The 12,117-nt window shown below is 43.6% G+C and overlaps 1 protein-coding gene across 1 annotated transcript in view; it reads right to left on the bottom strand.

Moving 5' to 3' along the window:
* CHMP5 (charged multivesicular body protein 5) overlaps positions 1 to 12,117 on the bottom strand; it is a 319,359-nt gene that overhangs the window by 89,330 nt on the left and 217,912 nt on the right. The window contains exon 7 of the mRNA XM_044064874.1: positions 3,692 to 3,807. Within this exon, the coding sequence (XP_043920809.1) occupies positions 3,692 to 3,807 (116 nt within the window). The remainder of the gene's footprint in view (positions 1 to 3,691; positions 3,808 to 12,117) is intronic.

The raw sequence follows: 12,117 nt of genomic DNA, 5'->3' as shown, positions 1-12,117 counted from the left end.
TTTTCCTCAATTGATTTCAACACATCCTGAGCATTAGCACCAAATAGCTTGTGTTTTTCCAGAGGTGCATCTAGAAGCTTTACTTTAACATGATCTGGCAATGCCTGTTCTTTCAACCATGCATGTCTACGAATGACTGCCCCTGTCATAGCTGCCCTACATGAAGCTTCCAATGCATCATAACCACACTGAAGAAAATGATTGCTAACCTGCTGAGTGTTATGGACCAAATCCTGCAAGGCCTTTCTATCTAAAGGCTCAGGAGAGGTTAACTTTTTCTGCAAATCATCCATCAAGAAATCCTGATACTGAAACATATGAAAAAGGCAATTAAGGGCTCTCATGGCGAGTGTGGTTGAGGTATAAACTTCTTTGCCCCACCTCTCCAGGGACCTAGCTTCCCTGTCTGAGGGCAAAGGATTTTTGGCCGTGGATGTGGCCACCCCTTTGGGCCCCTGGGAAATTGTTTCTAGATCAACAGAATGGGCCTTAAATAAATGTTTGTGAGTCTCAGGAACCCTGTAGTATCTGTCCAGCTTGACAGGAGCAGGGGGGAGAAAATCAGGAGAAGCACTCGAATCTGAGTACACATCATCCAGTACATCTAACACTGGAGGGATAGCTAAAGGCCTGTGTTGGGGAAGCTTAAGGAAGGTACGAAGCCGCTTCCTGGAATCGGAGAATTCCTGACCTTGCCACTGAAAATGCTCTCTCATGGAGTGGAGAATTTCCCCAAAAGAAATATCCTCAGGAGGAGAGGCAGAAGGAATAGATTCCTCCGCATCAGAATCCTCGTAGACCTGGAAGGACTCTTCCTGGGTATCCGAGTGATCAGAGTCACCAGAGGCCTCATCTGAAGAAAGGGTGTCTGTATGCTCAACCCTGGGCTTTTTGTCAGAAGATGGCTGAGAACCTCTGAAAGGATGGGCCTGGGAGCCTCTGATTAAGGAAATTAAATCTGCAGCTAAAGTCATAATTTGTTTATCAGTAGTGGGCTGAGGCAAAGCTTTAGGAGGGTGAGACTTAGCCTGGCTGGCAGCCTTAGCACGTGTGTAGGCCTTGATAGACATAGATATAGGGGGCCTAGCTGCCCCACGTGCTGGAGTCACCTTGTCCACGGGTATGGTCTCAGGCAAATCCTGGGCTTCAGTTTCTGGAGGAAAATCAACAACCGGCACCGGCGCAGGCTCAGGGGCCGGGGTGATCGGTAAAGCGGTGTCATCGGTCCGGAGCGGCGGAACAACTGCCTCAGAAGAGACCGATGCACTTGCGGTAGTTTTTGGCGTGGTGTCGGTGGAAGTCGCGGGCCGAGAATGTTGGTCCCGGTCTTTCCGTTTTTTGGAAATATGTGGTATCGGTAGTTCCGACGGCATGTTATAAGAATATTTATCGCCAAAAAAGTCTTCAGCAAACTCTGCCCGGCGCCTGAGTGTGCGCTTATTGAAGCAAGCACAGGCCGAGACGTCTTGGTCTGGGCCAAGGCAGGGGAGGCAGTAAGAATGGAAGTCCTTATGAGGTATTTGTTTACCATAAGACAAACAGTTATTAACTTTTTTCAGTTTTTTCTGACATCGGCTGAAGCAAGAAAAGGTTCCCCAACGGGGTACATAGCTTTTTGATGACTTCGGGTACGTGATACACAGGAGCTGACCGACCGGCACTTGCGAACTGCTTCTGCTTCGGGCACCGTGCGGCAAGAAAGACTGAGGAAGATGGCGTCAGCTGGTGCTTTTATACCCCAGCCGCTCTGACATCGGGGAGGAGGCGACATCATCCCACGCCGGACCTGGACTTTGGAATCCGGCTGACCGAGGGCTGCCTGAGGCAGGACAACCCATATGTAAGGACTGCAGTTGCATTCTTGAAGGACATCAGGGAGAAAGATGTTTGCTTTCTTTTTAAATGGGTAGTTTTGGGAGAAGGGCTAGTTTCAGGGGCCTGAGCTAAGGAAGAGGATTCGGATTCCTGTAACCTTGTTTCCTCCTCGACTTCAGTAGAAACAGACGTCTGAGTAACCTCCACGGACATGCCAGCCGGTACTTCAGAAGTGACTTCCTCAAGGGGAGCTGACGAAGTAGACAGCTCAAGCGGATGTTCCTCAACCCCTATATCGGTGGCTGGTGGGGCATCTGATGATGGAGAGGCAGAGGTAGTAGGCCGTGAAAGCTTGCCCTTTTTTTCGTGATGGTTCCACCTGGGCGTCCGATTCAAAATCCATCCTAAGTGCTAACTTTTTAAGCCTCTGATTTTCCAAATATAGATTAAGGGCAGCTAGGTGGTTTCTAAGTTTTTTTAGGGATGAAGGATTGGCAAATGGCACAGGAGGTATGGTCGTATCCCTGGCCTAAATAAAATACACAACGATCATGGGTAGCCTTATTTGGAATTAGATGTTTGCATCTGCATTTACCCTTCTTAACTGACATCAGCTAAGAACAAACAAGCAAACTAAGCTCAAGTGATAATAAATTTTAAGAATTCCCCAATGGGGTACTTGGCTTTACACATCTTGATAATAGAGGAGTGATGCGATCGATCTGACATTTGAATGCAGCAGAAAAGTTCTGAGGTCTGTGCGTGCAGACATCACATTAAAGTTATCTAGTTTATGGCCCTGCGTGTGACATCCCATACACCAACAGCAACCAGGCTTAAGCTTTTGTATGGAAGCCAATGTCCGGGTCGCCCGAGGCGGAGAATCCCACAGTAAGAATACTGCAACATGGGAATAGAAGGACATCACTGGAATCTTCATAAAAATAGAAACCCTTGAATTACTGTTTATGTTGACCCTAGCACACACATTGTTCCTATAACCCTGCAAAAACAAAGGACTTTGAATACGTAGAAAGTGTCTGTAAAAAGGTTTTTAAAACTGGAAATATTTTTTTTAATAATATTGTGAATGAGTCTTTTTCCTTAACAAGGATATACAGGTGAATAAACAACCTAACCAATTTGTGACTCGTGCTAATCTCTATTAATAAGTAAATATCTGCTTTACCAACTCTGTGTATTGTAGATCCATTTTTCTGTACTACTGTGTGACTCGATTATTCTCACAGTGCTGTAAATGGAGCAAATTTACTACTCACTGTTTGCTTTCAATGGCACCTTTCACAGCCTTGTGGTTCAGGTCTCTGAGCCAGCCCATTTAGCCAGTAAATAAACTAAAAAAAACTAAGTAACTAAATAAAATAAAGTGATGCTACTGAGAAGAACTCTATTTGCCACACTTTTGCAAACAACCCTAATCTCCTTTAAAAGGTCTTCCTTACAAAGGAAAGGTATTAAAGGTAACTAAACCTCAACATTACTACCTTCTGGCCAGTGGTTTACATTTCAGCAAAATCTAACTGCAATTACAGACTTCAACGGCATCATCCATTGCTAAATGATAACCAGATATCTGAAGATACTAATATGCAATGACACTGCAATAACAGAACTCAAAGCAGGAGTGCAGCCTACAGCTTTCATGTTCTTTAATGGACTCTAAAACATGAGTGAAGACTAAATATTTAGCAGTCAAGAAGATGCAGTACAGCTGAAAATCAGCTTGCTCAAGATGGGAAATGATTTTAGCAGTAAATACCCTTTCTGCTGGACACAAACATTACAAAAATACTGTAAGCAACAGTTTAACAAAAGTGCAAACCATAAAAATGAAGATTTGATGCAACTATCATACCTTGTTTGTTTTGGAATCACTGGGAATACCTTCAGGAATTGCAGGTGCTGTTGCAGCCTCGTCCAGATATGTAGAGTCATTATCTGCTAATAGTTCATCACCTAGTGCATCCAGTTCTGAAGGAAGAAAAACATGTTAGTACGAAATGTATCTGCTGATCCTTTACTTGTCACAATACATCTACCATGCTACAGTACATGGTAGCTGCCATGGCTCCTCTAAAATCCATTGGTTATCTATCTGTGCTTGGAGTGGAGGCAGGTCCTGTTAGCACAATACCCTGCATCCCCAAGATAGAGCTAAAAGGCATGTCGACCACACTAGCCTCCAGGCTTGATCCAACTCACTCACAAGGGTTCAAACTATGAGAAAGTATACAAAATTACAAAACAATAAGCTTGCATACTTGTTGGTTTACTTGCAGAAAGACTGTCGCAATCCTACAGTGATAGCCATAACCCAATGACACAAGGAAATCAGACAATAACTGTCTCTTGAATATTAACCAGAAAGTTGGCTACTCTTATCTGTAACATCTTATTTTGAATGGCCACCTGCAGTGGGTCTAATAAATAAAAGAAAACAGATATGCTCTTACCTTATCAGTTGATCTAAAAGAGGATCCTCCCTTCATTGGTGCTGTGTATTCCCCAGCAATAGAAGACAAAAGTTGCATATTCACCGTAACGATAGATCAGTGTTTTCTATTTTCATTCTTCCTCAATTGATGGGTCTCAGATCAGACCTCAGACCCATGTTGGCTGCTTTTACTAGATTCAGATACAACTCTTGAGCTCATCCCTTTCCCATAATGCCCACCAGCCTAATGCAACTCAGATCCAGTTTGCTGCCCCTAGAAAACTACAGGTTACTCCATAGAAAATCAATTGAGAAGAAACAGCAGACAAAACTGAAGCTCAAACAAGGAATGCCGGTTCCCATGAAAAATCCCTTAGTTGTCCTCCAGGAAGAAAGGGAAGAGGGTTAGAAGAGTGCTCAAAGAAGAATGAAAACTAACAACACAGATCCATCATGATGGTGAGTACATACATTTTGTATCTAATGCTGTAATTTTCATTCATTCCTCAACTGATGGGACAGAGTCCTCAGCTAGATGAACCTTGGGTGGTCCTCATGAATGGATATTTCAGAGGACTGCAGAGCCAAAGGCAGCTCTGTTCTTAGAAATCAAGTCCAGTTTGTAATGAGAAACAAAAGTATGAACTGTGGACCAAGTGCAGCAGCACAAATGTCATCTATCGAAGCTTTTGACCAAAAAGGTGAAGAGGTCACCATAGACCTCACTGAATGTGTTCTAGGCAGCTTAGGCAAAGGCAAACCTCTCTGTTTATAGACAAAGGATATGCAATCAGTCAATCATTTGGCTAACATCACTTTGGAAACTGCCATTGCCAATCTGTTATGAGAAAAGGAAACAACTGGTCAGATTTTCTGAAATCTTTGGTTCAATGAAGATAAAAATGAAGTTGCCAGTGTACGTCCAAAAGATGCAGCATACATTCACCTTTATTGGAAAACTTTGGGAAGAAAACCAGGAGGTTAATGACTTGATTAATGTTAGGCTCAGAAGCCACCTTAGGTAGAAATGATGAGTTAGTATGTAAGACACCCAATCTTTACGAAAGATCAGGTATGGAGGCTTGGAAGAAAGGGCCTGTAGTGCAGATACTTGTCTATCTGACTTGATGGCAACTAGTAAAAAAGGTCTTCCAGGACAAAAAATTTAGGTCTGATTTGGCAGAAGGTTCAAATGGACTTTGAGTCAAACTCTGAAGTAAGATAGATAAGACTCAAGGAGAAATAGGGTCCTTGACTGAGGGCCTAAGTAAAAAGGTGCCTTTCAGAAAGTTCTTGCACAGCTTAGAAGAAGCCAAAGAAGCCTGATTTTCACCAGAATGAAAATAAGAAACAGCGCGACTTTGACGGTATAGAAACTAGCAAATAAAATAAAGAACCAGCTAACACAGTACTATATAAAAACACGTTTAATTACATCAAAATAAAAACTGTAAGAAGTATATATATATATATATATATATATATATATATATATATATATATATATAAAAAACAAATGAGTGCTTTCATACCAAAGGTGCTTCATCAGATCAAAAACCAAACTAACAAACAGTGCTGAAATGAAGATAGACTAGAGAGGGAATAAAGCCTTTCAGCACTAACTTATGTTTCTGGTCAATTAAGAGACCTTGTATTAAAACCAGCACAAATGGAGCAATCTACTTCTAAATGGGCAGTGCCCAAACAGTAGATATATTCATTGTGCATCAGAATTGGGGATCTTATGCCCTCAGGAGTGCATTTTTTTTTAAAACCAGTCAGTTTATCTGCCACGGTAAATAAATGAAGAGAAGGCAGGAGGATTCAGCTCAGCTATAGCAATTTTTTTTTTACTACTACTGAACAGAAAGTATACCAACAGTAGTGCCTAGAAATACCCTCTAAATGGTAGGAAAATAAAGGTTAAAGTGAAAAAAGGAAAAGTAACAACAATGGTACTTCATCAACTACCAAACAATAAAAGGGTTGGAAAAGAAGTGCCTGATGGATAGAACTCGAAAACCAACAGAAAGATGAGAGTGAAGGAAAAAAAATTATATATAATTTAACATAAGTAAACTTACAAGTGTAAGATACTGAAAATTCACCCAAAGGCTCGAGAGCAGGATATCTGCATATGAGTGATATGACAGCAAATGAGATCTAGGGTACGTTAGGTTGGTGTAACGCAGCAACTCGAGTACTGGATCTATGAATCTATTGAAAGTGGCCAAGCCGGATCCAAGACACATCAGTTGATGTCATTTTCATTTGTTCCTCATCAGATTAAGTACTTTTTCACACAGCAAACCATATTTGGGGCCTGTCTATGTATAATGTGCCTGCTACATAAACGTGTACATCTCCAAAGCCCTCCAGTTTGCCCAATGCCATCAATAAGCACTTCCTCACAAATCAATAAAAATGACACATCTAACACTACAAGTTATAAACAAATTATACAAACATATATACCTGACTGCCCACCCCATGGGACATAGTGATGAAGCCCTGACTGTGACCCAAATGATTTGCATTTAATTTGTTGCAAGGGTGATGGAGGGAAAGGACAAAGGAAGATGGGAGTGAGCAGCCCCTGACAGCACAGCTCACCCACACGTGAGGGGAGTACTAAGTGTTGCAGCCAAACAGAATGAGAGTTCTGAAAACACTGGATGCAAGTATACCTCGTTGAATCAGGCAACAATCTTACCATTCAAGCCAACTTCCATGGGGGATAAAGTACAGTTTTGTACCTACCATAAATGTAGATGTTAGAGTGTTCATACTGCTGCAGTCATCACACTTGGGTTATCCTGCCGTCAGGCGGTCCCGCAGTCGGCCCGAGTTCCAAAGTCCCGGTCCGGCGTCGGTTGCTGTCACCTCCTCCCTGACGTCAGTGCGCCAGGGGTATACAAGATGCATCCGATGCCATTTTCTTCAGTTTTTCTTGCCCCAGATGTCAGGTGCCCCCAATAGGTAGGCAATACATATTGCTATATAAAAATATACATATAAAAATAAAACAATACCTTCAGTTACAAGCAAATACACCACAGAGGTTGTATAGGATAGAAAGGTATAGATAAGTCCAGCTAGTTCAGAGGGGATGGAGGGAGGGTAACCTGGACTGCAGCAGTGTGAACACTCGAACATCTACATTTATGGTAGGTACAAAACTGTACTATGTTCATCGTGGTACACTGCTGCAGTCATCACACTTGGGTTGAATCCCAAAGCTAAGGATGGGTGGTGGAACTAAACAGGGTTTGGAGAGGCTAGTAGGCCCTGCAGAACTGCAGTGGCAAAGCCAGCTCTGGTCTTAGAATATAGAGGTAAGTGATAGTGCTTGGTGAAGGTGTGCACTAAACTCCAAGTTGCAGCCTCCAAAATATCCTTGGTTGGTACCCCTCTGAGGAAGGCTGCTGATGTTGCTGTAGCCCTGGTGGAATGGGGCCTGATGTTACCAGGCACAGATTTCCCATGGTATGTGTAGCAGAAATGGATACAATGTCCTATCCATTTTGAAATGGTCTGTTTTGAGATAGCTTTTCCTTGAGATCCTGCAGCATAGGATACAAAGAGCTGGTCAGTTTTTCTGAAAGCCTTAGTTTTATCCAAATAGTAACGTAATTGCCTGTGAATGTCCAAAGAGTGTAGGAGCCTTTCCCCTTTGTTCTGGGGGTTTGGATAAAAGGTGGGCAAATGAATGGTTTGGTTTAGGGCCACATTGGATACCACCTTTGGCATAAAGGAAGGGTTAGTTCATAAAGAGACTTGATGAAAAATGATGAAAGGCTCCACTGCCATTAGGGCCTGTAGTTCTGAGACTCTTCGTGCTGAAGTTATTGCTAGCAGCAGGGCAGTTTTCCATGATAGGAACTGTAGATCAGCTGTGAAAGTTGGTTCAAAGGGTGGAAGTGTAAGCTTTTCCAAAACAAAGTTGAGATCCCAAGTTGGTGTTGGTGCTCTCCGGGGCGGTCTTATGTTCTTAGCCCCTCTGAGGAACAGTCTTAGTAATGGATGTGAAAATATAGGAGGATCTGTGTTGTATTAAGCTGAAATAGCGGAGGCGTGGATCTTAATAGACGAGAAGGAAAATCCTTTGTGCAACATCTCAGTTAAAATATTGAAGAACCTGAGGAATATTTGGGACAATGGGATTTTGGCCTTTAGCCTGGTTCCAGGCGCAGAATCTTTTCCATTTGTCTGAACAGACTTTCCTGGTGCTGGGCCTCCTGGCCTCCAGAATGACGTCCATCACAGCTTTAGAGAGAAGTGTTGACTGGTTGTTTAGGCAATTTGCCATACAGCCAGATTTAAAGTCTTGAGCTGGCTGTGTAGAATCTGATTGTTTTGCTGAGTGAGCATGTGAGGAATTGTAGGTAAAATCCATGGTGGGCCTTGAGCCATGTTCCTTAGTATTGGATACCAGTGTTGGCGTGGCCAGTCTGGAGCAATGAGTATCATTTGTGGCCTCTCTAATCTGGCTTTCAGCAGTACCTTTGCCAGAAAAGGCAGTGGAAGAAAGGCATACACTGTCAATGTTTTCCAACTGAATGAGAGGGCATCCACTTTCCAAGCTAGTGTGTGGTATGTCCTTGTGCAGAATTTCCGTAGTTGGTAGTTTTGGGGGGAAGCAAACAGATCTATGTCTGGGCTCCCCTATTTTTGAGTTATCATTGCGAATACTTGTGGATCTAGTTTCCACTCATGAGGATCTGTGATGTTTCTGCTTAGATCGCCTGCCAGTGTGTTTTTCTTTCCTGGCAGGAATTGTGCTTGTAGTTGAACTTGGTAGGTCAGTGCTGTGTTCCACAAGGTCATTGCTTGTCTGCATAGGGGGTAGGAGTGTGTGCCCCCTTGCTTGTTTATGTACCACATCACTGTGGTGTTATCTGTCTTTATTAGGAGTTGTCCTGGATGTAGGAGGTCCTTGAAAGCTATTAGGGCATTTTGTACAGCTAGCATCTCTTTTTGATTGATATGTAGATGCCTTTGGTTTGCGGACCATTTGCCCTGAATACACTGTCCTGCATGTGTGCTCCCCAAGCATAATCCGATGCATCTGTTGTTATAGTTTGCCTGGCTGTGGGTAAGGTAAAAGGCTGACCCTTGTTGAGGTGACATGCCCGAGCCCACCATAGAAACTCCTGTTGAAGGCAGGGAATGAGTGGAATTATTGTTTCCAAGCTGTGGCTGTGTTGGGTCCATACGCTTTTCAGATACCATTGTAATTTCCTCATATGCAGTTTTGCAAATGGTAGTAGAATGCAAGATGCCATGAATCCCAAGGCCTGCAGAATTTTTCTTACAGGGAGTTGGGTCTTTGCTGCCATCGTTTTGAAGTATTGAGTCAGTTGTCCTTGCTTGTCTGGCATGAGAGAAGCCATCTGGGCCATTGTATTTAAGCTGGCACCCAGGAATATTATGTTTTGTGAGGGCACTAGTTTTGACGACTTTTCGTTTACTGTGTACCCTAGGCAACTTAGTAGGTTTTTGACAAATGCCAGATGCTTTAATAGAATGTCCTTGCTTTCTGCTTGAATAAGGCAGTCGTCCAGGTATGGATATATTTGAATCCCTCTTTGTCTGCAGTATGCAATTACTGGTGCCAGGCATTTTGTGAAGACCCTGGGCACAGCAGATAAGCCAAAGGGCAGTGCAGAGAATTGGTAATGGGTTGAACCTGCAATAAATCGGAGGTATCTTCTGCAATTTTGTCTGATAGGGACATGTAGGTATGCCTCCTTGAGGTCCAACGTTACTAGCCAAGCCTTCTTGCCCAGCATGGGAAGAAGTTGCTGCAGTGTTAGCATCTTAAATTTGGGTACTTCCAGGTATGTATTTAGAATTGAGAGGTCCAGAATGGGTCTCCAGGCTTTGTCCTTTCGGGGAACTAGAAAAGTACAGTTTTGTACCTACCATAAATGTAGATGTTCGAGTGCTAATACAGCTGCAGTCATAACAGATGGGTTCTCCTGCCGTCAGGCGGGTCCTCGGTCGGCCGAATTCCAAAGTCTAGGTCCGGCGTCGGTTGTCATCGCTTCCTCCCTGACGTCAGTGCGACAGGGGTATAAAAGAACCAGCCGACGCCATATTCTTCAGTTTTTCTTGCCCCAGATGTCAGGTGCCCCCAGAAGGAAGGCAATACATAAATTTGTGTAATAAAGCAATGCCATAAAATCAAAATACATTAGATGCAAGCAAATACACCATAAAGGAATACCCCAATAAGGTTGTATGAGGAGGTGTTAGTCAAAAGGCCTGTTCCAAGAGGGGAAGGAGGGAGGGAAACCTGGACTGCAGCTGTATTAGCACTCGAACATCTACATTTATGGTAGGTACAAAACAGTACTATGTAAATCGTATATACAGCTGCAGTCACAACAGATGGGTAGAATCCCAAAGCTAAGAAGGGGTGGTAGGCACTAGGTGGAACTAGGTGGAGGCAGGATGCCCTGCAAGACTGCAGTGGCAAAGCCTGCTCTAGTTTTGGAGTATAAAGGTAGGTGATGGTGCTTGGTGAAGGTATGCACAGAACTACAAGTGGCTGCTTCCAAAATATCTTTGGTAGGAACTCCTCTGAGGAAGGCTGCAGAGGTAGCAGTGGCCCTTGTGGAGTGAGATCCGATGCCTGCAGGTACAGCTTTACCATGAAAAGAGTAACAAAAATGTATGCAGTGGGCTATCCATTTAGAAATTGTCTGTTTGAAAATAGGCTTCCCCTGGGCTCCTATAGCATAGGACACAAAGAGCTGTTCTGATTTTCTGAAAGACTTTGTTCTGTCCAACTAATATCGCAGTTGTCTATGGATGTCCAAGGAATGTAGTAGTCTCTCCCCTTTGTTTTGAGGATTAGGGTACAAGGTAGGCAAGTGTATAGCCTGATTCAAAGCTACCCTGGATACCACCTTTGGCATAAAGGACGGGTTGGTTCGTAAGGAAACTCTGTCCTGATGGAAGATGATAAAAGGCTGCACCGCCATGAGGGCTTGTAGTTCCGATACACTACGAGCTGAGGTGATAGCCAGAAGGAAAGCTGTTTTCCAGGACAAATATTGCAAATCTGTTGAGGCAGCTGGCTCAAAAGGAGGCAAGGTCAGCTTTTCTAGAATGAAATTGAGGTCCCAAGCAGGTATTGGTTGATTCCTTGGAGGTTTAATATTCTCAGCCCCTCTGAGGAACTGTCTTAAGAGGGGGTGAGAGAATAAAGGTGGATCAGTGTTGTATTCTGCAGAAATGGCTGAGGCATGGATCTTGATGGAGGAGAATGAAAGCCCACTGTTTAGTAGCTCAGCTAGATACTGTAATATTTGAGGTAAATTCAGTTTTCCAGGGTCCTGGCCCTTTTCCTCATTCCAGGCACAAAATCGTTTCCATTTTGCGGAGTAAGCTTTTCTAGTAGACGGCCTTCTGGCCTCCAAAATGACATCCTGCACCTCCTTGGAGAGTAGGGTCTGTTGTGATGTTAAGGAATCTTCCATGCGGCCAGATTGAGTGTTTTCAGCTGACTGTGAAGAGTTTTGTAGCTGTGCTGAGTCAGAAGAAGAGGAATTAGAGGTAGTGTCCATGGAGGGGAATGCGTCAGGCTCCTCAGGAGTGGGTACCAGTGCTGTCTGGGCCAGTCTGGAGCAATGAGAATCATCTTTGGTCTGTCTCCTCTGGTTTTTAATAGTACTTTGGGCAGCAGAGGAAGAGGTGGAAAGGCATAAACTGTCATTGATGTCCAACTGAAAGAGAGGGCGTCCACCCTCCAGGCCTTTGGATGAAAAGTCCTTGAGCAGAATTTTGTCAATTGGTGATTTTCGTGGGAGGCAAAGAGATCTATGTCTGGCCTTCCCCAT

This window comes from Protopterus annectens, chromosome 3.part0 (genome assembly GCF_019279795.1).
Source record: "Protopterus annectens isolate FY-2018-M chromosome 3.part0, PAN1.0, whole genome shotgun sequence".
NCBI classification, from domain to species: Eukaryota; Metazoa; Chordata; order Ceratodontiformes; family Protopteridae; genus Protopterus; species Protopterus annectens.
This window is presented reverse-complemented; position numbering and strand designations above follow the sequence as displayed.